A 27,576-nucleotide genomic window follows, 5' to 3' on the forward strand; every position below is an offset into this window, starting at 1 on the left:
CTGCTAACATTATGCCTAACCTTAACGTAAGACCAAAAAGCACATTTGTGTTTTCTTGAAGCTTTACGGTATAGACTTTGTGGCAGTGCAATCGAGTGGAAACCCCACTGGTCAGAGGGAGGCAGGGCAAACACCGTGACAAGCATAGGCATAACACAGTTAGTTACTTTCCATCTCTCATCACCCTAGGTCGATATTTGTCATTCGGATCTACAGTCGTACAATAGAAAATACGCATTTACCAAGATGCCTAAGCCACTGACAGACCAGGAGAAGAGAAAGCAGATATCGGTGCGAGGGCTTGCAGGAGTGGAAAATGTTTCAGACCTCAAGACTAATTTTAACCGCCATCTCCACTTTACGCTCGTAAAGGACCGAAATGTGGCGACCAAAAGGGACTACTACTTCGCCTTGGCCAACACCGTGCGCGACCATCTGGTTGGCCGATGGATCAGGACGCAGCAGCACTACTACGAGAAAGACCCCAAGGTAAGCAGTCGAGTTGCCGCAGTGACACAGTGTTCCCGTCCCATCGCAATCTTCCGCACATATTGCAAGCTTCGGCACGTAGGCCTGCGCCTCTGTCAGACTCCGGGTGAAGTGGGGAGGGGGTGGCTTTCCCAGGGAAATATCACTGCGCATTATGTGAAATTATGCTGAAATCTAGACTGCGCTTCAGACGCTAAAATTACAGAAGTGTTATGTTGATAATATCAATTGAGGAGAAGGTAGACTATTTCATCCTCAATGTGATTATGCAGGGAAAATGGTAAAGGAATGCCAAATTCTACATTGAGCGCTCCATCAAAGCTCTTTGCTAGTTAGGCTACATAATGATGTTGCATCTCTGGATGAGAAAACATTCAGTACATTTCTGTATGTTATCTCATTCTTAATCACTGAGTTTATAAATAAACTGGAGACAGCATCCAAAATGGACGCCTGTCGTTTTCAACATAATCTACAAACGTTCGCATACTCTATCATTACACTTTGAAGGATATAAAATTAAATGTGTTACATTTTTTAAGAATGTATAGATTTTTGTAACACAAAACATCACAAACACGCAAAAACAAAAACGCAAAAAGGGTTTTTACATTCAAATACATTTAAAATGCTTAAAGCTGCAATATGTAACTTTTTGGGCGACCCGACCAAATTCACATAACAATGTGAGTTATAGGTCTGTCATTCTCTTTGAAAGCAAGTCTAAGAAGTGGTAGATCTGTTTTATGTACGCTATTTCTATGCTTCCTGTTCTTACGTTTTTGTCTTTTTAGTTTTCGGTTTTGTACACGAGCTACAATATTTTTGTTAATGGAATATATATTTCACAGCGGTTTAGAAGTTACAATGATTCTCTACACTATACTTAATTGTTTTGTCACATAAACTGAAATTAGGCTAACTATTATAATTTCAACAACCAGGAAATGGCGGATCGATGCCTCTTTAAGAGGAGCCATAGATTTAATTACTTTCTTATTCTTACAGAGCATATTATTGAATGTGACAAAGTAATTATTTAATTCAACCTTTAAAAATATAGAATATTATTTGTTATGTTCTTAAAGAAAGTAATTTTATGGATGTAATATTGAGCAAGAGTTATGAACAAATGCATCACATACGGTTCATTAGTTGAGAATCTTGGATTATTGAACAGAAAAATAACATCATACATTTGCAGATTAATGTTTACCCAGAAGAGTTACATACACACATTGGAAAAATAAATGTTCAATTGATTCTGTCAAATTCTCGTGAATCTTTTTTTTTTTTTTCATTTCAAGAATTTACTCTCTGTAATGTGCTAGAAGCCTTGCTTAAGACTGATGCCCACTGGGGCTGATATGCTTCATCCATTTTTGCTGCAGATCTCTGCCCCCTTGATTGCTGAATCATGATCCCATATTTTTAACCTGGCGAATATATCTGGTACTATCCCCAAGGTTTGGAAGGCGGCCCATGTACTCCCCGTTCACAAAGGTGGTGACCCTAAATAATTATCGCCCAATTTCTTGCCTAGGTAAAATATTAGAATTCTTGATTAATTCTCAGCTAAGATCTTCCTTATCTTTGAAATGTATTCTAAATGTACTGTACATCAGCCAGGTTTTAGACCAGGTCATAGCACTATCTATGCTGCATCCCTAGTTATAAATGATTAACTGAATGGATAAAAGGCAACATTGTGCTGCCCTCTTCATTGACCTGTCAAAGGCTTTCAATACTGTTGATCACTCACTGCTAATTCAAAGGCATTCCTCAATTGGCCTAGTGCAGGCTGCATGTAACTTCTTTAAAAGTGACTTGATAGATAGAACTCAATGTGTATCTACTGATGGTGTTACATCAGGTTTCCTCGATACTACAAAAGGTGTCCCGCAGGGTTTGATTCTGGGTCCTGTACGTTTTACTGTTTACATTAACAATATTGACTTGTCTGTAAAAAAAAATGTAACCTGCACTTGTATGCCGATAATATGGTTGTGTATGCTATTGTCCCCACAGTTGACCAGGCTCTATCTGAACTACAGTCTGTCTTCATTGTATTACAGAAAAACGTTATTGACCTGAAATTAGTATTGAATGCAGGTAAAACAAAGTATATGTTGTTCTCCAGAGCGCATAAAAATAACTCTAATGATTTAAGCATATGTACTTTGGATGGTGTCTATATTGATCTTGTCCCTGCTTACAAAAATCTGGGCATCTGGATAGATGAAAAGCTGTCTTTTAAAAAGCATATTGATGAGTTAGTTAAGAAGCTGAGAAAAAAAATGGCTTTTTGTATAGAAATACGGTGCATTTGGAAAGTATTCAGACCCCTTGACTTTTTCCACATTTTGTTACGTTACAGCCTTATTCGAAAATGTATTAAATCGTTTTTTCCCCTCATCAATACCCGATAATGACAAATAAAAAAAACGGAAATATCACATTTACATAAGTATTCAGACCCTTTACTCAGTACTTTGTTGAAGCACCTTTGGCAGTGATTACAGCCTCAAGTCTTCTTGGGTATGACGCTACAAACTTGGCACACCTGTATTTGGGGAGTTTCTCCCATTCTTCTCTGCAAATCCTCTCAAGCTCTGTCAGGTTGGATGGGGATTGTCGCTGCACAGCTATTTTCAGGTCTCTCCAGAGATGTTCAATCAGGTTCAAGTCCGGGCTCTGGCTGGGCCACTCAAGGACATTCAGAGACTTATCCCGAAGCCGCTCCTGCGTTGTCTTGGCTGTGTGCTTAAGGTCGTTGTCCTGTTGGAAGGTGCACCTTCTCCCCAGTCTGAGGTCCTGAGTGCTCCGGAGGAGGTTTTCATCAAGGATATTTCTGTACTTTGCTCCGTTTATCTTTCTCTCGATCCTGACTAGTCTCCCAGTCCCTGCTGCTGAAAAGCATCCCCACAGCATGACGCTGCAACCCCCATGCCTCAACGTAGGGATGGTGCCAAGTTTCCTCCAGACGTGACGCTTGGCATTCAGGCCAAAGAGTTCAATCTTGGTTTCATCAGACCAGAGAATCTGGTTTTTGAAGTGGCTTCTGTCTGGCCATTCTGCCATAAAGGCCTGATTGGTGGAGTGCTGCAGAGATGGTTGTCCTTCTGGAAGATCCTCCCATCACCACAGAGGCACTCTGGAGCTCTGTCAGAGTGACCATCGGGTACTTGGTCACCTCCCTGACCACGGCCCTTCTCCACCGATTGCTCAGTTTGGCTGGGAAGCCAACTCTAGGAGGAGTCTTGGTGGTTCCAAACTTATTCCATTTAAGAATGATGGAGGCCAATGTGTTCTTGGTGACCTTCAATGCGGCAAAAAAAGTTGGTACCCTTCCCCAGATCTGTGCCTCGACACAGTCATGTTTCGGAGCTCTATGGACAAATTCTTCGACCTCATGGCTTGTTTTTTTTTGCAAACATTTCTAAAATGCTGGTTTTGCTTTGTCATTATGGGGTATTGTGTGTAGATTAATGAGGGAAAAAAACAATTCCAACCATTTTAGAATAAGGCTGTAATTTAACAAAATGTGAAAAAGTCAAGGGGTCTGAACACATTTCGAATGCACTGTATTATGTGACTTGTTCAGCAAATTTTTACTCCTGAACTTATTTAGGCTTGCCATAACAAAGGGGTTGAATACATATTGACTCAAGACATTTCAGCTTTTCATTAATTTGTTAACATTTCTAAAAACATAATTCCACTTTGACATTATTGTAACGGCTGTCGAAGTGATTAGACCAAGGTGCAGCGGGTACGTGAATACTCATACTTTAATTTTATTATTTAAAGTGAGTAACGGAAAAAACAAGAAACAGAACGACAACTAACAGATTTGCAGGCTTAACAAACAGCAGTACAAATACAACTACCCACAACCAGACAGGTGAAACCAAGCTCCCTAAATATGACTCTCAATCAGGAACAACGATGTACAGCTGTTCCTGATTGAGAGCCACACCAGGCCAACAAAGAAATACACAATCTAGAAAACCTAGCAGACCAACACAAGAACATACACCAAACCCGGAACACATAAATACAATACCCCTCTACATACACATAACCCTCAAACCATATAAAACAAATACCCCCTGCCCACGTCCTGACCAAACTAAACTAACCAATAACCTCTATACTGGTCAGGACGTGACAGTACCCCCCCCCCAAAGGTGCAGGCCCCGGATGCACCTAAACAAAAACCCCAAAATAAACCCCTAACTAAAGGGAGGGAAGGGAGGGTGGCTGCCGTCACCGATGGCTCCTGTGCTACACCCCCCCTCCCCAAACCTCCTACAATGGAGGTGGCTCCGGCTCAGGCCTCAGTCCCCTACCTGGCCCATCCACCCCCACTGAAATCCTCTGCCTGAGGCCATTCACTGATGACCCTGGACTGTACTCTGGGTGCTCCGGGCTGTAGGACGACTCTGGGAGCTCTGGGCTGTAGGACGACTCTGGGAGCTCCAGGCTGTAGGCCGTCTCACTCGGTTCCGGGCTGTAGGCCGTCTCACTCGGTTCCGGGCTGTAGGCCGTCTCACTCGGTTCCGGACTATACACTGTCGCCGGACACTCTTGACGGGGCACTGTCGCCGGACACTCTGGATGGGGCACTGTCGCCGGACACTCTGGACGGGGCACTGTCGCCGGACACTCTGGACGGGGCACTGTCGCCGGACACTCTGGACGGGGCACTGTCGTCGGACACTCTGGACGGGGCACTGTCGTCGGACACTCTGGACGGGGCACTGTCGTCGGACACTCTGGACGGGGCACTGTCGTCGGACACTCTGGACGGGGCACTGTCGCCGGACACTCTGGACGGGGCACTGTCGCCGGACACTCTGGACGGGGCACTGTCGCCGGACACTCTGGACGGGGCACTGTCGCCGGACACTCTGGACGGGGCACTGTCGCCGGACACTCTGGACGGGGCACTGTCGTCGGACACTCTGGACGGGGCACTGTCGCCGGACACTCTGGACGGGGCACTGTCGCCGGACACTCTGGACGGGGCACTGTCGCCGGACACTCTGGACGGGGCACTGTCGCCGGACACTCTGGACGGGGCACTGTCGCCGGACACTCTGGACGGGGCACTGTCGTCGGACACTCTGGACGGGGCACTGTCGTCGGACACTCTGGACGGGGCACTGTCGTCGGACACTCGGGACTGAGCTGACGCACTGGAAGCCTAGTGCGTGGGGCTGGTAGTGGAGGTACCAGACTGGGGACACACACTTTAAGGCTAGTGCGAGGAGCGGGAACAGGACATACTGGACTGGGCTGATGCACTGGAAGCCTAGTGTGTGGTGCTGGTACTGGAGGTACCAGACTGGGGACACACACTTTAAGGCTAGTGCGAGGAGCGGGAACAGGTTATACTGGGCCATGGGTAAGCACTGGAGGTCTGGATCGCACCTCCTGCACAACCCGTCCTGGCTGGATGGAACTAGTAGCCCTGCACGAGCGAAGTGCTGGTACATGGCGAACTGGGCTGTGCAGGGGCCTGATGGTTGCCGTGCGTAGAGCAGGCGTAGCGTAGCCTGGGCCTAGGAGGCACACCGGTGGCCAGATGCGCTGCACCGGCATCCTCCTTACAGGCTGGATGCCCACTCTAGCACGGCACTTGCGAGGGGCTGGGATCACTCGCACCGGACTGTGCGTGCGCATGGGCGAGATCGTGCGCACTACAGCATACTCCGGCGCTCTCCAGTCCAACTGCTTCCCATAAAAAGCACGGGGAGCTGGCTTAGGGCTCACCCTTGGCCCATCCAAACTACCCGTGTGCCCCCCACAATTTTTTTCTTGGGGGTGCCTCTCGTGCTTCTCCATCGGCGCGTATAAAGCCTCATACCGACGCCTCTCCGCCTTGGCTGCCTCTATTTCCTCCGGAGGGAGACGGTAGTCCCCAGCCTGATGCCAAGGTCCAGCCCCGTCCAGAATTTCCTCCCATGTCCAATTCCCCTGATAGTCCATATAATTCCCTTTTTGCTCCTTACCCTGCTGCTTGGTCCGTTGTTGGTGGGTAGTTCTGTAACAGCTGTCGAAGTGGTTAGACCAAGGCGCAGCGGGTACGGGAATACTCATACTTTAACTTTATTATTTAAAGTGAGTAATGGAAGAAACAGAACGACAGCTAACAGATTTGCAGGCTAAACAAACAGCAGTGCAAATACAACTACCCACAACCAGACAGGTGAAACCAAGCTCCCTAAGTATGACTCTCAATCAGGAACAACGATGTACAGCTGTTCCTGATTGAGAGCCACACCAGGCCAACAAAGAAATACACAATCTAGAAAACCTAGCAGACCAACCAAGAACATACACCAAAACCCCGGAACACATAAATACAATACCCCTCTACATACACATAACCCCCAAACCATATAAAACAAATACCCCCTGCCACGTCCTGACCATACTAAACTAACAAATAACCTCTATACTAGTCAGGACGTGACAATTATGGGGTATTGTGTGTAGGCCAGTGACACAAAATCTCAATTTAATCCATTTTAAATTCAGGCTGTAACACAACAAAATGTGGAAAAAGCCAAGGCACTGTGTGTACAAAATTATTGACAACCTTGATAAAGGCTGTATAACAACCGGCCGTGATTGGGAGTCCCATAGGGCGGCGCACAATTGGCCCAGCATCATCCGGGTTTGGCCAGTGTAGGCCGTCATTGTAAATACGAATTTGTTCTTAACTGGCTTTCCTAGTTAAATAAAACATTTACAAAAAATGATAATAAAGATGAGCTATATTGTATGTTCCAAAAAATGGGGAAATTATATTATTTTAAACTAGTACAATTTCTCAGAGAAAGCGATTTTGTTTAACAAGTAATACTTTTTTTCTCAGAAATGTAGGGGTCAAAATGATTGACACCCCTCTTTTCAATAGCTTTCAATACCTCACCGTGCGAGGATAATGGCTCTGAGCCTTTTTCTAAAATATCTTATGAGTTGGAGAACACATTGGGAGGGATCTTAGACCATTCCCCCATACAGAATCTTCCAGATGCTTGATATAGTTTGTCTGCGCTTATGTACAGCTCTCTTCAATTCGAACCACAGGTTTTCAACGGGTTTAAAGTCCGGAGACTTAACAATTTCTTTGTGGATTTTGATGTGTGCTTGGAGTTATTTTCTTGCTGGAAGATCCACTTGCGGCCAAGTTTCATCCTCCTGATATCCGAAGTCTATGCCGTATTCTGAGGCCTTGAACCTCTTGTCTAGTGTTGTTTGTGAGATTCACAAAGTCCCCCAGCATGTAGGGCTCCACTGTCACACGGTCCACCACCTCATCCCCTTCCAAGATCTGAAACACAACAACCAGCTGTCTAAACAGGAGGCAGGTTCACTTCTTCTGAAGATGTGTAAACATTACTAGTGCATAACATTTGTCATTTAGCAGACGCTCCTAGGACCAGTGGAAGCAAAATATCCCCATAACATCAAAGGTCCATCACCATATTTGTAGGTAGTTATGGGTTTTGATTTTGCTCATGCATACCTACTGTAAAATATGGTGGTGGATCTTTGATGTTATGGGGCTATTCTGCTTCCACTGGTCCTGGGGCCCTTGTTAAGGTCAACAGCATCAACGTTGTTGCCTTTGCCAGGAGGCTGAAAGTTGGCCGTATGTGGATCTTCCAGCAAGACCATAACCCCAAGCACACATCAAAATCCACAAAGAAATTGTTAATCAGTAGCAATATGCTAAATGCGTTTACATGAAAGAAGCTATGCAAATATAGCAACAAGATAACAATATGAATTTTAAAAGTGGGATGCAATAATGTGGCTTAATAGGCCAAAGTTAGAGCAGGCTAAATTGGCAGTGGCTATTAGTGTAGCATTATATGTGGGGAAAGCATCAAATCAAATTGTATTTGTCACAGGCGCCGAATACAACAGGTGCAGGGCTTGTAAGTAAGCACAACCTTACAGTGAAATGCTTACTTACAAGCCCTGAACCAACAATGTAGTTTTAAGAAAAATGCACAAAAAAAGTAAGCGATACGAATAACAAATGATTAAAGAGCAGCAGTAAATAACAATAGCGGGGCTATATACAAGGGGTACCTCTTAGGAGCCTCTTAGTCCTAGACTTGGCGCTCCAGTACCGTTTGCCGTGCGGTAGCAGAGAGAACAGTCTATGACTAGGGTGGCTGGAGTCTTTCACAATTTTTAGGGCCTTCCTCTGACACCACCTGGTATAGAGGTCCTGGATGGCAGGAAGCTTGGCCCCGGTGATGTACTGGGCCGTACACACTACCCTCTGTAGTGCCTTGCGGTCGGAGGCTAAGCAGTTGCCATACCAGGCAGTGATGCAACCCGTCAGGATGCTCTCGATGGTGTAGCTGTATAACCTTTTGAGGATCTGAGGACCCATGCCAAAACTTTTCAGTCTCCTGGGGGGGAATAGGTTTTGTCGTGCCCTCTTCACGACTGTCTTGGTGTGCGTGGACCATGTTCGTTTGTTGGTGACATAGACGCCAAGGAACTTGAAGCTCTCAACTTGCTCCACTACAGCCCGTCGATGAGAATGGGGGCGTGCTCGGTCCTCCTTTTCCTGTAGTACACAATCATCTCCTTTGTCTTGATCACATTGAGGGAGAGGTTGTTGTCCTTGCACCACACGGTCAGGTCTCTGACCTCCTCCTTATAGGCTGTCTCATCGTTGTCGGTGATCAGGCCTACCACTGTTGTGTCATCAGCAAACTTAATGATGGTGTTGGAGTCATGCCTGGCCATGCAGTCATGAGTGAACAGAGAGTACAGGAGGGGACTGAGCACACACCCCTGAGGGGCCCCCGTATTGAGGATCAGCGTGGCGGATATGTTGTTACCTACCCTTACCACCTGGGGGCGGTCTGTCAGGAAGTTCAGGATCCAGTTGCAGAGGGAGGTGTTTAGTCCCAGGGTCCTTAGCTTAGTGATGAGATTTGAGGGCGCTATAGTGTTGAACGCTGAGCTGTTGTCAATTAATAGCATTCTCACATAGGCGTTCCTTTTGTCCAGGTGTGGTGTGCAATAGAGATTGCATCATCTGTGGATCTGTTGGTGGGGTATGCAAATTGGAGTGGGTCTAGGGTTTCTGGGATAATGGTGTTGACGTGAGCCATGACCAGCCTTTCAACGCATTTCATGGCTACAGATGCGAGTGCCACGGGTTGGTAGTCATTTAGGCAGGTTACCTTAGCGTTCTTGGGCACAGGGACTATGGTGGTCTGCTTGAAACATGTAGGCAATACAGACTAAAACAGAGAGAGCTTTGTACACGTCTCTATGTGTGGAGTAAAGGTGGTCTAGAATTTATTTCCCTCTGGTTGCACATTTAACATGCTGATAGAAATTAGGTAAAACTGATTTAAGTTTCCCTGCATTAAAGTCCCCGGCCACTAGGAGTGCCGCCTCTGGATGAGCATTTTCCTGTTTGCTTATGGCGGTATACAGCTCATTGAGTGTGGTTTTAGTGCCAGCATTGGTCTGTGGTGGTATGTTGAAAGCTACGAAAAATACGGATGAAAACTCTCTAGGTAGATAGTGTGGTCTACAGCTTATTATGAGATACTCTACCTCAGGCGAGCAAAACCTTGAGACTTCCTTAGATATTGTGCACCAGCTGTTGTTTACATAAATGCATAGGCCCCCGCCCCGTGTCTTACCAGAGGCTGCTGTTATATCCTGCCGATAGAGTGTATAACCTGCCAGCTGTATGTCCTTAATGTCATTGTTCAGCCATGTCCCGTTGGTAGGATAAACATGCTTTCAGTTAAGTCCCATTTATTTTCCAGCGATTGAACGTTAGCTTGCAGGACGGAAGACAAAGGCAGATTAGCCACTCGTCGCCTGATCCTCACAAGGCACCCTGATCTCTTTCTGCGAAATCTCAGTTTCCTTCTTCAGCGAATAACAGGGATCTGGGGTGTTTGTATTATATCCCTCCCGTCTGACTCATTGAAGAAGAACTCTTCATCCAGTTTGAGGTGAGCAATCACAGTTCTAATGTCCAGAAGCTTTTTTTCGGTCATAAGAGATGTTAGCAAGAACATTATGTACAAAACAAGTTACGAACAACGTGAAAAAACAAACAGGATAGCATGGTTGGTTAAGAGCCAATAAGATAGCAACCTTCCCCTCCGGATGCACAAAATTTGCTAAAAATTCCATGTCAATGAACAACTACATGTAGCATCAAGAAAACTGATCAATGAGTATGTTTACATGCACACTAATAATTAAATATTAAACTGCTTATGGCAGTAGGCCAGGCACGTGCACAGATAGGGTTCTACCTGTGCCTCCCACTCGCCAAGTGCCCTTTTGGGTGGTGGTATAATTGTATTTTTGAATACAGTTTTTGGCATTGTTCTGAACCCACTGCCCGCAAGTCGTCATGACATCGTCAAGTTCGCCACCCTCTACCCCCACCCAGTCCGTTTGTTGTGCCAGTTGGTCTGGGCTGTACAGAGCTCGCACACGCAAAACAAGCTCTGTCTCATGGCAGAGTTAGCTGTTCATCCACGTCTTCCAAACTTTTTGTATTTGCAGTTGCTCCAAACGTCAAATTTCAAAGTGTTTTTGTTGCTCCTGCTGCTCGTAAGTTTAGACATTCATTCCGAATGGTTAAGGTAAGGGTTAAGTTTTGGGATAGGGTTAAAACCAAAACCCAGCTTGCACGTTGGGGATCGAACACACAACCTTCTGATCCAGAGTCATGGGACCACCCCTGTCCACAACACCCTAACAAAACCCAAGCCTACTTGATGGTAATAGCGCTCACTATTGCCCCAGTGGCCAGTTTTGAAGGCATTTCCCGACATCCTTAGGACATGGATAGACGTTAATCTTGAACTACCTGGCTGCGCACGCTTTTCGACTGTCCGGTATCCAAATTTGAGATGTAGTCACCGGTTGAGTGTGTTGCTAGCTACCTAGTTTAAATATCAACAGTACTGCAACAGCAGCAAAACATTTGATTAACACTTGAAAACACTTGATTTACATCACCACCAATATTCGGTCTGGTTGACTGATACACGCAGCAGAGAGAGGCAGAAAGAGAGAGGGTCAGCTGCATCAATGACCCCTCCGACTCAACTCCATCCCTTCAGTCGGGAGTTGGACATGTGTGTCAGGGCAGCAGTAACACAGACCACAATATACTAAAATATTCAAACAAGCCAGCCTGACATTTATCATAAGTTAGAAGATTATGAATATTATATTATTAAGTTATTATTTAAAAATCAAAGAGCATTGAAGATAACAAAAAAAAAAAAACAATCAGGCAAAAAATAAAGGTGGGGTGCGCTCTTTTTTCATTTTGAGCACCTGCACCCTGAAAGGTCTGTGCACGGCCATGCAGTAGGCCTGACTATGACATCACTAGTCATATAAACACCTTACTCTGTTTATATTGATCGGCGTAAAGTCATCATCGGCATAAGCAGGTCTCTTGCAACAGGGTGATCAAATAAAGACCCTGAGAACATATTTGACCAATACCTCCATGCCCCGTAAGAAATATAAATAATCATTTGTTTACACTAATCCTTAGTTGATAACCCCTGGTCATCAAGAGTTCAATTACACTTTTGTTATTCGGTCCATTTCTTAAAACAGTAATTTCTCATAATCAATCCATTCTTCCCAAAGTCTTTATGTTTACTAATGCATTAATAGCAGTAGTAACACTGCTGTTATTTAGAGTGTTTATGTAACCCCATCAAATTGGCATCTCCCTCCCTAGTCGCTCTAACCTTTTAGAAAGGACCACTAATGCCTTTGTCACTTTATCATGGTTACACTCAATGGGACAGTAGGGAGCTCTGTTTTCCATGTCCTCGTTTGCATGCCCTCCTATTGTCGGAAAACCCCATTTGAAATGTCACAGGTCAATCGAAGTCTCGGGTGTCGTTCCCTCCTAGCTTTTCATTTAGGATATCAAACACACCATCCTGATCAATTATGTTGTAGCACTTTATACCATGGGTGAGTCTAATCCTGAATGCTGATTGGTTAAAACCGCATTCCAGTCGGTATCTATTCCACAAGTTATCACAGGCTAAATCTATGACGTTAAAATGCCTATTTACTCTGTTCCATCTGACTGTGCAACCCACTGTCTCAAAAGCATCTAGACATTATCTTACATTTATTTTAGAATAATATTTAATTTTCAACAGCAGAGATTTGTATAAAGCTTGCTGTCTGTCTCTCCGACATTTGCAACATTGTTTCAGTATTCAAATTCGATCTTCAGCTGTCCCATAGTAATGAACACCTGTTGTATTCGGCGCACGTGACAAATAAACTTTGATTTGAATTACAAAGAAATGTCAATTAAAGAAGGTCAAACGAAACGAAGTGCAGCTAGTTTGCAGTCTTTCCAGCTTCAGTTTGAAGTGATTGTTTTAGCTGTGTTGTTGGCTAGCTCTTCTGAACAACAGTGTCCTGACGAGTGAGCACATTTTCTATGTCAGGCAAAATCGTGTCTCATTAGCTCATTGTTATGGATGTATCCAAAAAATGTCACTAGAAAACAGCTTATGCAAATGCGGCTACTTTGCTGTTATTCTGGCTGCTTTGACGTGACTGTAAGTTAGCCATAATTGGCTAGCTAGCAAGCAAGGGATAAGAATGATGCAAGCCAGTATGGCAATGGAACATTTGAAACGAACGACTGGGTCGCGTCCATAGATGCAGAACAAAAAGACTGAACGACTGGGTTGCATCTCTGGCAACCGAACCGATAGAAAGAATGACCAGCCGGCTTGGGTAGCAACCTTAGATTTGTGTAAGGACTATATCTTGTGGAAGGATGAAATAGTATGAATAAATTCATCAAAATAATGTTTTTTTATAAAAATATGTAAATCATTATTTAAATATGATAGTAACCCATTGTATAAAACTGATAATGCCCTCAAAGCCGGTGTTTGGAGGATATATTGGCACGGTTTGCCAGCCCTCAACTTCTTCTCGGGCCTAACAACCCCCATGCCAATATTTCCTCCGAACACTGGCTTCAAGGGCATTATCACTTAAGTGGGGCGGCAGGGTAGCCTAGTGGTTAGAGCGTTGGACTAGTAACCGAAAGGTTGCAAGATCGAATCCCCGAGCTGACAAGGTACAAATCTGTCGTTCTGCCCCTGAACAAGGCAGTTAATGCCATTGGAAATAGTAATTTGTTCTTAACTGACTTGCCTAGTTAAATAAAGGTTAAAAAAGTTGTGACCTTAGAAATAATGAAGCGAAGAGGCATTTGCAACTAGAGGCAAAAAAACTCTAGATCACCTTTACTCCATACACAGAGATGCATACAAAGCTCTCCCTTGTCCTCCATTTAGCAAATGTGACCATATCTCAAACAGGAAGTACAAGTGACACTCTCAATACGGTAGTGGTCCGATGAAGCAGAGGCTAAACTACAGGACTGTTTTGCTAGCACAGACTGGAATATGTTCTGGGCTTCATTAATAAGTGCCTCGAAGACGTCGTCCCCACAGTGACCGTACATTCATATCCCAACCAGAAGCCATGGATTACAGGCAACAACCGCACTGAGCTAAAGGCTAGAGCTGACGATTTCAAAGACCGGAAGACTAACCTGGACGCTTATAAGAAATCCCGATACGCCCTCCAACAAACCATCAAACAGACAAAGTGTCAATGCCTTTTATGTTCACTTCGAGGCCAGCAACACTGCACCACCATGCATGAGAGCACCAGCTCTTCCAGACAACTGTGTGATCACGCTGTCCGTAGTTTATGTGAGTAAGACCTTTAAACAAGTTAACATTCACAAGGCCGCAGGGCCAGACGGATTACCAGGACGGGTACTCAGAGCATGTGCTGACCAGCTGGCAAATGTCTTCATTGACATTTTCAACCTCACCCTGACCCAGTCTGTAATAGCTACATGTTTCAAGCAGACCACCATAGTCCCTGTGCCCAAGAATGTCAAGGTAACATGCCTAAATGACTATCGCACTTTAGCACTCACATCTCTAAAAATATAATGCTTTGAAATGCTGGTCATGGCTCACATCAACACCATCATCCCATACACTGGACCCAGTCCAATTCGCATACCGCCCCAACAGATCCACAGATGACGCAATCTCTATTGTACTCCACACTGCCCTTTCTCACATGGACATTATGTTAGAATGCTGTTCATTGACTAAAGCTCAGCATTCAACTCCATAGTGCCCTCCAAGCTCATCACTCATCACTCTCTCTCTCTGACACTGGATCCTGGACTTCCTGATGGGCCGCCCCCGGGTGGTGAGGGTAGACAACAACACATCCACCACACTGACCCTCAACACGGGGCCCCTCAGGGGTACGTGCTTAGTCCGCTCCTGTACTCCCTGTTCACCCACAACTGCGTGTTTGTGCACGACTCCAACACCATCATTAAGACACGACAGTGGTAGGACTGATCACTGACGATGATGAGACGGCCTACAGGAAGGTCAGAGACCTGGCAGTGTGGTGCCAGGACAATAAGATCTCCCTCAACGTCAGCAAGACAAAGGAGCTATTTGTGAACTACAGGAAAAGGAGAAAAGGAGGGCCGAGCAAGCCACATTCACATCGACGGGGCTGTAGTGGAGAAGGTCAAGCGCTTCAAGTTCCTCGATTTGCACATTACTAAGGACCTATCATGGTCCAAACACACCAACACAGTCGTGAAGAGGGAACGACAACGCCTCTTCCCTCTCAGGAGGTTGAAAAGATTTGTCATGGACCCTCAGATCCTCAAAACGTTCTACAGCTGCACCATTGAGTATGTTTACATGCACACTAATAATTCAATATTAAACTGATTATAGAAGAAGGCCGAGTATGACATTAGTCATGTCAACATCTTACTCTGCTTATCGTAATCTGCATTAGGTCATAATCAAAGTAAGCATACGGCGAGCAAACTTTCAAATTATTAGGAGATGTAAACAGCTTAATTGGCATTCCAGTGGTGTATTTGATCTGCGCATGTGCCAGGCCAGTCCCGGGTAGCGCAAGCTTCCGTCTTATGTGCGAGTGAAGTGAGTTAGGAAAAACTGTAAGTATGCATGTTCTAAATCATTTTCACATACACACTTCATATGTCCCAACTCAGAATCAAATAGTCTTCGCAAAAATAACATGGTCACTGTGGTAGAACGTTTATTTTGTTTGCTGATGTTCTGCATTAACAAATGTCCCATCAGGTAGCCTGATTTCAGATGTGTCCATGTAAACAGGATTGTTAGGGAAATCGTTCTACTTGCAAAGCAAGTACAAGTTTTAAACTAACTATTATATTAACCTGACTATCCACAATAACAGCATTATTATGTGCATGTAACCATGCTCGTTGAGAGCATCTTGACTGGCTGCATCATCGCTTGGTATGGCAACTGCTTGACACCGCAAGGAGCTACAGAGGGTAGTGCGTATGGCCCAGCATATCACTGAGGCCGAGCTCCTTGCCATCCAGGACCTCTAAAGCAGGCGGAGTCAGAGGAAGACCCTAAAAATTGTCAAAGACTCCAGCCACTCAAGTGTGTTGTTGTTTGTGTCGAACTGCTTTGCTTTATCTTGGCCAGGTCACAATTGTAAATGAAAACTTGTTCTCAACTTGCCTACCTGGTTAAATAAATAAAGGTGAAATATATATATATATATATATATATATATATATATATATATATGGTTAAATAAATAAAGGTGAAATATAAATATATATATATATTTATTATTATTATTATTTATTTTTTTAAATACTACACTCACACACTATATACGCTCACAAACACTCACACATAGACACAATTTCACACTCTTCACATAGGCTGCTGCTACTCTGTTTATTATCTATCCTGACTGCCTAGTCACTTTTACCCCTACCTACATGTACATATTACCTCAACTACCTCGTACCCCTGCACATTGACTCTGTACTGGTACTCTTTACAGAGACTGGACTCTGTTTATCATGCATCCTTGCGCTTTATTACAAATGCCAAGTCACTCACCCACCATTGCACCTTATACCAAATGGTAGTTTGGACCTCACTTCATATGCACAGAAAGCTACATTTGTATGCATTCATCTACAAAGGCCTTTTGGGTAAACTTACTCTGTAGTCTGGTCTCCTTCAACACCAGCAGTTGTTGGTTGTTGCTGACTTCTTGGCCAGGTCTCCCTTGAAAAAGAGACTCTGGGTCTCAATGGGCTTTTCCTGGTTAAAAAAAGGTTAAATAAATAAAACAATAGAAACTCCTTGTATATAGCCTCATTATAGTTTTTTTTATTGTGTTACTATTTCCTTTTTTTGTTTTATTTGCTCATCTTTTCTTACTTTTTAACTCTACGTTGTTGGGAATGGGCTCATACGTAAGCAATTCACGGTAAAGTCTACACCTGTTGTATTTGGTGCATGTGACAAAAATGTATTTGATTTCATTATACTTTCATTGCATAGCTTCAGTGTGAGTTACATACCCCATACATGAATTGGAATCTGAATGAGAATATGATGTAAAACCTGTATGTCCTCGGTGACGTTGTAGTGGGCGGAGACAAGCTGCAGAGAAATCCTATACGGACATAAGTAAACAAACTGCCACTGTTTGCAGCACTCTTTCTGTCGGTTATTGTGAGACCTTGGGATGAATCCAAGTGTGTTATAAAGAACTTTTATCTTTTGAAACAGTTGTTGGTGTTCAGGTAGTTGAACTCATTCCAATGCTCTCTCAGAAAGAGCTGTTGCTTGACGGGTCGCCAAGTATAGCACTGCTGTTTTTGGCAGCCCCGGGCTCTCCCCTCTTGACTACAGCTGCTGCCTCTAGTAGAATAGGAGAGGCAGAGATAATGTTGCATTTCTCAGGGCTACCACATGGGGGCACACTACTGTTGGATGGCTGAATGTGTATTGAACGTAGAGGATATTCTGCACTGTACTGTATTGCATTAACTTTCCTTGATGCACCTTCCTCTGTTCCTCTCCAGCGTGTGTACTACCTGTCCCTGGAGTTCTACATGGGGCGTACACTGCAGAATACCATGGTGAACCTGGCACTGGAGAATGCCTGTGATGAGGCCACCTATCAGGTGACTGACGGATAGGCCTTAGGGCCATAGGACCCTTCTGGACCATAACAGTGTCCCATCATAGTTACCTCAACCTTGTACATTGTCTGTGACATACACTGTGGAGGGTATGAAACTGGCACATTGAACATTAATGACACTGACAATGAGTGCTTTTTTTTCACACTCCATGTAAGATTCAAGAATACTTTCTGATGTAAGAATTTCAGGTACATGGCCCTACTCTGAGATTGAACACTGCCCCATCCCCTTGTATTCAGATGCTAAAGCTTGACCTATTACACTAATGTACCTCCCATCCTCCTAATATGTATAATGGCTAATAAAGTACTATAAATCTTCACAATGTATCTTCGTCTTCAACAGTTGGGTCTGGACATGGAGGAGCTGCAGGACATTGAGGAGGATGCCGGCCTGGGAAATGGTGGTCTTGGACGGCTCGCTGGTGAGTTTCTCCTCCTACTCCTCGACTAATCTACCTCACTGGTTCTTCCCTGCACAAATAGTGTAGCCAATGACAGTGATGCTCAGGCAGTGGTCAGGACAACCCTCACCTCATCTCTCCCTCCCCTCCCCACCTGTGCTCTCAGCCTGCTTCCTAGATTCCATGGCGTCTCTCGGGCTGGCAGCTTACGGCTACGGCATCCGCTATGAGTTTGGCATCTTCAACCAGAAAATAGTCAATGGCTGGCAGGTAGTTTGACTGACTGGCAAAGTTGACAATATTTATGTACATGTCTGTGAGTGTATATGGTACTTTTCAGTGCTTGTTGGAGTCATGCGCTTTAGATGGTCCACTTATTTGATGAATCATTCCTCACGTTTTCACATTTTTGTAATCTACTCATAGTAGATTCATGATGCTGTATAATCAGAATAATCAACTCATAGTTCATTGTAGTGGCTGACATCTCTTCACAGGTGGAGGAGGCTGATGATTGGCTGCGCTACGGCAACCCCTGGGAGAAGGCCCGCCCTGAGTACATGCGACCCGTCCACTTCTATGGCAGAGTGGAGCACACCCCCGAAGGGGTGAAATGGGTTGACACACAGGTGAGAGGCCACATTGAAAGGATACAACATAGAAATAGTCATTATTGCCGACGTAACTGAACATTACATGACCCTGCTATGTTGACAGGTAGTGTTGGCCCTTCCTTATGACACCCCGGTCCCTGGCTACAGGAACAACGTTGTGAACACCATGAGACTATGGTCCGCCAAGGCCCCGTGTGATTTCAACCTGAAAGACTGTGAGTTACTTCTCGACTGTTTGGGCTTGTCTGGTTTACTGCTTAAACCTGCTGATTCAATGATGCATTACTTAACATCTTTACAACCTTTGTAATATTATTGTCAGTCATCTAATTCACCAGTCAGATTGTCAGGAGTGGAGCTGGAAAACAGTATAGTGCAAGGCATTTTAAATGTATGATGTGACCAGACGTTTTTCTTCCGTTCTACAGTCAATGTTGGTGGCTACATTCAGGCTGTGCTGGACAGGAACTTGGCTGAGAACATCTCCCGTGTCCTCTACCCTAATGACAACGTGAGTAGAACCCAGTGTTTATGTAACCTTTAATTACCCAGCCATCAATGCGCTGTTATGAGGAATTCATAATAAACAAGTGTGATGGACTGTGGATCTGTGTTTGACCCTAGTTCTTCGAGGGCAAGGAGCTTCGTCTGAAGCAGGAGTACTTTGTGGTGGCGGCCACTCTGCAGGACATTGTCCGTCGCTTCAAGTCCTCAAAGTTTGGCTCCACCGAGGTTGTGCGCGTGGACCTGTCCACCCTACCTGACAAGGTAAGCTAGATACAATAGATATCCTTAGCGTCCTAGACTATGTTGTAACCAGACGATATGTATCAAAGCACCATATACTCTCCAAATGTCTTTGTTCATTGACCACTCTACGGTACTATGCCAAAGACACAATGGCGGAGTGTGAGACTATATGCAAAAGTGTTCTTCCCTAACTGCATCGTATCTATTGTGCTGACGTCCTCTCTCTTGCCTATATTGTAGGTGGCCATCCAGCTGAACGACACCCACCCTGCCATGGCCATCCCTGAGCTGATGAGGATCCTGTTGGACACGGAGCACCAGACATGGGAGAAGGTATAGTGCTGGTCCCCCTGCTAAAGCAAAAGTGTTGCACAAAAAATAGAAGTGTAAAGAATACTCACCACAAAAAGGGGAATGCTCCCAGAGATCTTTATATAATCACGAGATGCTCATGTCTCTGCCCTAACAACGGGAGTCGTTGTCCCAAAGGCGGGAAGGCAGGTCACAAGCTTAGGTCTAAAATAAGCCAATAGAAACACATTGGGCTTATTTTGGACAGATTTTGGCAAGAGTGAAACCTCTCGCTTAGCCTCTTCCTCTCCGATGCCCCTAAATTGATTGACCAAACATTCACTAAGACAATTTCCTTCTACATGCATCTTTGTGTTTTCCCCCTCTCTCAGGCCTGGGACATCGTTACGCGTACCTGTGCCTACACCAACCATACAGTTCTGCCTGAGGCCCTGGAGCGCTGGCCCATCGACCTGTTCCAAAACCTTCTGCCCAGACACTTGGAGATCATCTTCGAGATCAACCGACGCCACCTGGAGGTAGAGAGAGGAAGAGGGCAGGAGGGAGGGGGGTGGAGTGGGAGAAAGAAAGAAAGAGACAGTGAGAGAGATATCCAAATGTTCACTCCATATTACAGTGTGGGTCAAATAATAAAGGCATGGATCTTAAAACCACCAGACTGTACAATTTTAGCCGTCTTATTCCATGATTTTGCAGTCTCTGACAAAATGTCCACATCATGGGCAAATTCTTAGGTCGTAAACGATTGTCGGACATCTTGGCTCATTCAGTGTGACAGGGTCTAGGTCTGACGATTAAGTACCATTACGTGTGATTGTAGGCTCCAACAAAGTTCTCTCAGTGTCTGAAATGTTGAGCCTTTATCATGTGGTGTGGCCGATGTTACGAGCCGATCCTGGTGACTGACCTCAGCCACAAGGCACCTGACAATTATTGTGAATAGTCAGATTAATATAAGTTTGTTTTAAACGTTTTCATGCTTTGAAAGAAGAATGATTTCCCTTATAATCTTTTTTATGTGATACATCTGAAATCAGGCTACCTGGTGGGATTTTGATAAGTGTACAAAATCAGCAATCAAAATAAATGTTCAGCGACCATGTTCTTTAGGGGAAGCCTATTTAAGTTCGGACACCAAAAGAATGCAGGCCCCTGCTCGTCGAACATCTCATTCGAAAGTCATGGGCATTAATATGGAGTTGGTCCCCCCTTTGCTGCTATAACAGCCTCCACTCTTCTGGGAAGGCTTTCCACTAGACGTTGGAACATTGTTGCAGACACTTGCTTCCACTCAGCCACAGGAGCATTAGTGAGGTTGGGAACTGATGTTGGGCGATGAGGCCTGGCTCACAGTCAGAATTCCCGAATCCTCAGAAAGGTGTTCATTGAGGTTGAGGTCAAGGGCTCTGTGCAGGCCTGTCAAGTTCTTCCACACCGATCTCGACAAACCATTTCTGTAGGAACCTCACGTTGTGCACGGGGGCATTGTCATGCTGAAACAGGAAAGGGCCTTCCCCAAACTGTTACCACAAATTTAGAAGCACAGAATCGTCTAGAAGGTCATTCATTGTATGCTGTAGCGTTAAGATTTCCCTTCACTGGAACTAAGAGGCCTAGCCCGAACCATGAAAAACAGCCCCAGACCATTATTCCTCCTTCACCAAACTTTACAGTTGGCACTATGCATTCGGACAGGTAGCGTTTTCCTGGCATCCGCCAAACCCAGATTTCTCCATCGGACTGCCAGCTGGGTAAGCGTGATTCATCACTCCAGAGAATGTGTTTCTACTGCTCCAGAGTTCAATGGCGGCGAGCTTTACACCACTCCAGCCGACGCCTGACATTGCGCATGGTGATCTTAGGCTTGTGTGTGGCTGCTCGGCCATGGAAACCCATTTCATGAAGCTCCCGACCGAACTGTTCTTGTGCTGACGTTGCTTCCAGAGGCAGTTTGGAACTCAGTAGTGAGTGTTACAACGGAGAACAAATGTTTTTTACATTCTACACGCTTCAGCACTCGGCGGTCCCATTCTGTGAGCTAGACATTTCCACTTTACAATAAAAGCACTTACAGTTGACCGGGGCAGCTCTAGCAGGGCAGAAATCTGACAAACTGACTTATTGGAAAGGTGGCATGGTATGACGGTGCCACGTTGAAAGTCACTAAGCTCTTCGGTAAGGGCCATTCTACTGCCAATGTTTGTCTATGGAGATTGCATGTCGTTGTGCTTAATTTTATACACCTGTCAGCAACGGGTGTGGGTGAAATAGCCAAATCCACTAATTTGTAGGGGCGTCTACATACTTATAGTGCATATTTGTATGTGAAAACTAGTTCTAAAATGCATACTTTAAGTTGTTCCGAACTCACTTCACTCGCACATAAGCATAGAGTGAGGCTTGTGCCGCTGGTGCTGGCACATGTGCAGATCAAATAAACCATTGCAGTTGACGTAGCCTATGTCAATTGATGTAGCCTCGCAAGCCAATCACAGAATGTGATGACAGAACTGGAGCAGATTGTACAATCTGTCCAGGTTGACATCAAGATCTAATTTGGGAACACCACACAGTGTGACGTGATGAAAGACTGAATCCGACGTACCGTCTGCAGAACCTTTTAGAGGGATTAAGAGTTAGATACAGTCCAAACCATTGCCTCAACCTTTATGTGCTAGCATCTCACTAACGTGATCAAAACAGGAAGGGCCGTACAACTACTATAAAATCCTTTGTCCCTCCTCCCTCAGCGCATTGCTAACCTTTACCCTGGGGACCATGACCGTCTGCGCCGCATGTCCCTGGTGGAGGAGGGCGACCAGAAGAAGATCAACATGGCCCACCTGTGCATCGTGGGCTCCCACGCCGTCAACGGAGTGGCCCGCATCCACTCGGACATCATCAAGGCCACTCTGTACAAAAAAAACATTGTTTTATTTTGGCGTTAGCTATACTGTACTTTGCTATCCCATTGGTCAATGAGATGTAGAGGGGCATTTGATAATTTGCTCATTGTGTCCACAGGTTCAAGGACTTCTACGAGGTGGACCCCCACAAGTTCCAGAACAAGACCAATGGCATCACACCCCGACGCTGGCTGGTCATGTGCAATCCTGGACTGGCTGAAGTCATTGCAGAGGTATGTGGTGGAGTATACAGCTAAAGTGAAGTAAGAGTGGCTTTGACAGTAGTGTTTGATAGAATTATTCTAAACATGGGTATTTCTGAATGTTTGAATGTGCAGAGGATTGGTGAGGATTACATCCGCGATCTGGACCAACTGAAGAATTTGCTGGAGTTTGTGGATGACGACTCTTTGATTCGGGACATCGCCAAGATCAAACAGGTCAGAACACAACAGTCTCTTTTCATATGTTGTCATTGTCATTTCAGTCAACGTCTCAGTCTGAGACAATGACTATCACTCCTCCTAACACCTGTTTCTATCTGTAGGAGAACAAGCTTAAGTTTTCTGCCTATCTCGAGGAGCACTACAAGGTGAAGATCAACCCCAACTCCATGTTTGACGTTCAAGTCAAGAGGATCCACGAGTACAAGAGGCAGCTGCTTAACTGCCTGCACATCATCACTCTCTACAACCGTGAGTGGTACTCCGTTCTTTCACAGCTCTAGTGAGAGACATTATTCAGTAAACCAAGTTAGCCTGTCTTCTTTTTCAATCAGGCATCAAGAAGGAGCCCAACAAGAATTGGACCCCCAGGACTATCATGATTGGAGGAAAGGTGAGTAGCAATTCAAGTTGGATTACATAACAAGGATACACAGTGTATTGTAAAAGTCTTAGTCATAGATATATTTTGTTAGCCTGTCTTACATCTGTTTGAGCTGTCTTGCCAACTCCTATGGAGACAACGACTATAGTTTTTAAGACAGCACAAACAGATCTGGGACCAGGCTAATCTTTTGAGCTACCCTGTATGAGATTTTGGCATCCATGTGCTTCCATATGTTTTTCTCAATTTTTCCCAGGCTGCCCCTGGTTACCACACTGCTAAGCTGATCATCAGGCTGATCACGGCCATTGGAGATATTGTCAACCACGACGAGGTGGTGGGCGACCGCCTCAAAGTCATCTTCCTGGAGAACTACAAGGTTACTCTGGCCGAGAAAAGTAAAAAAGTCACATACTTGTTGGTTTCTTTCTTTATGCTCCCATAGGAGCTAAGTAACCCTCCATGTCTTCCTTCTTCGTTTCAGACTTCGCGCTAGCTAGCGCCGCCAAATTTTGTTAACTTCTATGGGCTACATGGGACGCTAGCGTCCCACCTGTGGGACACAGCCAGTGAAATATCAGGGTGGCAAATTCAAAACAACAAAATCTCATAATTCAAATTTCTCAAACATACAACTATTTTACACCATTTTAACCTCTTACATCTAGATGTTCCGCTAGCGGAACACAGCTCCAATATCCAATGATAGGGCGTGGCGCAAATTACAAACTCCTCAAAAATCCCAAAACTTCCATTTTTCAAACATATGATTATTTAACACCATTTTAAAGACAAGACTCTCCTTTATCTAACCACATTGTCCGATTTCAAAAAGGCTTTACAACAAAAGCAAAACATTAGATTATGTCAGGAGAGTACCCAGCCAGAAATAATCAGACACCCATTTTTCAAGCTAGCATATAAAGTCAAAAAATGTTATATTTACGTTCGTAGAAACATGTCAAACGTTGTATAGCATCAATCTTTAGGGCCTTTTTAACATAAAACTTCAATAATATTCCAACCGGACGATTCCAATGTCTTGAAAAACGTTATGGAACACAGCTACCTCATCACGTTAATGCGCGCCAATGAGCTCATGTCATTTTCTGAGTCACCAACTTCCCGGCCTTCTTGTTCGCTCTCTGTTCACTGCAAAAGCCTGAAACAAGGTTCTAAAGACTGTTGACATCTAGTGGAAGCCTTAGGAAGTGCATAATGAACCCTAAGTCACTGTGTGTTAGATACGCAATGACTTGAAAAGACTACAAGCATCAGATTTCCCACTTCCTGGTTGGATTTTTCTCAGGTTTTTGCCTGCCATATGAGTTCTCTTATACTCACAGACATCATTCAAACAGTTTTAGAAACTTCAGAGTGTTTTCTATCCAAATCTACTAATAATATGCAAATATTTGACTCTGGGCCCGAGTATTGGCAGTTTACTCTGGGCACGCTTTTCATCCGAAAACGAAAAAATACTGCCCCCTATACCTTAAAGTTAAAGGTTCTAAGACACATCTTTCTCTGCCTGGTCTCATCTCTCTATTTCTGTTTATCCCTGTCCCGCTCTCTTCCCCCACATCTCTCTTTCTCTCTCTACCCAGTCATCCCTGCGTCCGATCTATCTGAGCAAATCTCCACAGCTGGCACAGAGGCATCTGGAACTGGCAACATGAAGTTCATGCTGAACGGAGCGCTCACCATCGGCACAATGGACGGAGCCAATGTAGAGATGGCTGAGGAGGCTGGGGAGGAGAACCTCTTCATCTTTGGTATGAGGGTGGATGACGTGGACGCCATGGACAAGAGCGGGTAAGACAGTGGAGGGTGTGAGTGGGTGGATGGATGGATGGACAAAGAGGTTCTGGTTAGTGATGGTGGAGAAGACAAAAAGATTGGCATTGGATGATAGCTATGGAGAGAACTTTTGGATGACATGGAAGGATGCTTACTTGGTAAAGTTTGGTGGAGAAGCCAAGACGTATGGAATGGTGAAGGATGGAACGGAAGCAGATTTTTTGGGGGGATGACTTGGAAATGATGATAGGTGTAAAAATGACATAATGGAAAAAATATGTTTTATCCTCTTTATAAATGTATCCTGTTCTTTATTAATTTATCCATCTTCCAGATATGATGCCATGGAGTACTACAATCGCATTCCTGAGCTGAAGCAGGCAATGGACCAGATCGCTGGTGGATACTTCAGCCCCGACCAGCATGACCTCTTCAAGGACATTGTCAACATGCTACTGCATCATGACAGGTGGGAGAAAAAGCTGAGTCACTGAAAGAATACCCAAATGCTGACACACTGTACTCAACTGATATACACGCAGCCACACAATGTCTATCTGTGTTGCAGATTCAAGGTGTTCGCTGACTACGAAGCCTACATCAAATGTCAGGACAAAGTCAGTGCTCTCTACAAGGTCAGTGTTTCATAGACTGAATATCTATTGTTTTATTTTCTCTTAATTTCTTTCTTTTTTTGTAAAGTGTGTTAAGACCTGTTTAAATGCACTGTAAATAAAAGGTGACTTGACCATTCCCCTGTCAATTCTACGAGTTTTCCCACATAAATAACATAACAGTATTCCTTCCTTCTACAATGGTTTTAATTCCCCTCTCTTCCAATCCATCCCAACAGAACCCCAAAGAATGGACCAAGATGGTGATCCACAACATCGCCGGTTGTGGTAAATTCTCTAGCGACCGCACCATCTCCCAGTACGCTCGGGAGATCTGGGGCATGGAGCCCAGCCTGGAAAGGATCCCTGCCCCAGATGATCCTCGCCAATAAGCCCCAGCCCGAAAACCAGCCTCAGGCTTGTCCACGTTCCCAACCTCTGTTTTTCCCACAGCCCCCAACTTCTGCATTTACCTCTGGCTATTCCACAAAAAAATAAATGTTATCTTGAGAAATGGTTTAGAAACCAGAAATCTCCCCTATAACTAGTACCTTTTCATTGTGTTATTTTATTGTGGTCAGTATTAGTTATTGATTGACTATAGCAACCCCCTGTCCAGCTATGTGATGGCCAATAACCTGATACCACTTTTAACCTCGACATTCAGTATTCATTTTCAATGGGCTGAATCAAAATCAGTAATCACCTTCCCCAATGCATAGTCGACTGGCTGTGCAACATCAGTAACACTGTTCACCATCATTTAAGACAATTTGGCCAGAGAATACACCCTTTAACAGTCATTGTGGTCAACAAGTAGCTGGAAACCTCAACACTGTTTAATGGTATCAAAACCATGTCTTCCAAGGATGAGACAAGGGATATAACATTAGAGTGGCTTATCATAATACAGTATTGAAAATATGCACGTTCTTCTCACATAGACACTGTGATTCTACACTACAGCTTTGGCCTGCCAATGACCACCACTTTATTCATATCTGCACCAAATAACGAATCCGGTTCAATGGACTAGGTTGACATGCTCATCTTTTGGCTAGGCCCCACACAATGCTTATTACTAAAATACTTTCTGCTATAAGCTGTGTTTTGTTTAGCATGATCCCATCAGTATATCCTCAAAACGTTGTTCCAGTGTCGGAAGTTATGATCCATCATTTAGTGCAACAAATTAAGCCTTCTCTCCTCCACCTTCTCTGCCTAATACCTCAATGATTGACTATAAAGCTGCCTTAACTAAGCTGTGTGTGTAGTTGTACGGCCTAAAGTGATCCCATGAACACCTTGTCTGCTCACGTAAGCAGCTAGTTTTTTATGTTAAAATAAATAACAATTTCTGGTACAATAGTATTTTTCAGTGTTTGGAATTCTTGGACTTAAAGTTAAGATTATACTAGTAATTGAGTGTGTAGGGTTGATGTAAATTGCACTTTCCATTAGTTTATTAATGTTTATCTTCCTTTAGGGAGAGTCTGAAAAGCACTGAAAGCTTCAAACCCTGCATTCTCTTGTTAATGTGAAACAACCGTCAATAAAGGAGACAAAGTTACAACAATTGTTGTGATATTTTGTTACATTCCAAAATGGCTACATTCTCTCATCATGTTTTGTCTATACATTTTAGTGTCTATGAATAAAAACTGAGCAAATTACACAGCGAAAATTAGGTAAAGATCAA

General features: G+C 44.3%; 1 protein-coding gene across 1 annotated transcript; it reads left to right on the top strand.

Annotated features, from left to right (window-relative positions):
* LOC106577533 (glycogen phosphorylase, muscle form) lies at positions 1–27,447 on the top strand. The gene is made up of 20 exons (XM_014155643.2): positions 1–489; positions 17,528–17,629; positions 17,996–18,074; positions 18,220–18,323; positions 18,551–18,682; positions 18,771–18,882; positions 19,096–19,178; positions 19,292–19,435; positions 19,658–19,750; positions 20,101–20,247; positions 22,480–22,643; positions 22,754–22,868; positions 22,974–23,075; positions 23,183–23,330; positions 23,414–23,472; positions 23,720–23,861; positions 25,071–25,278; positions 25,598–25,732; positions 25,832–25,898; positions 26,117–27,447. Exons 1-20 carry the CDS (start codon positions 247–249, stop codon positions 26,267–26,269), a joined length of 2,532 nt encoding a protein of 843 aa, XP_014011118.1. The 5' UTR covers positions 1–246; the 3' UTR covers positions 26,270–27,447.
* Positions 27,448–27,576: the final 129 nt, after the last annotated feature.

This window comes from Salmo salar, chromosome ssa18 (assembly GCF_905237065.1).
Source record: "Salmo salar chromosome ssa18, Ssal_v3.1, whole genome shotgun sequence".
Classification (NCBI taxonomy): domain Eukaryota; kingdom Metazoa; phylum Chordata; class Actinopteri; order Salmoniformes; family Salmonidae; genus Salmo; species Salmo salar.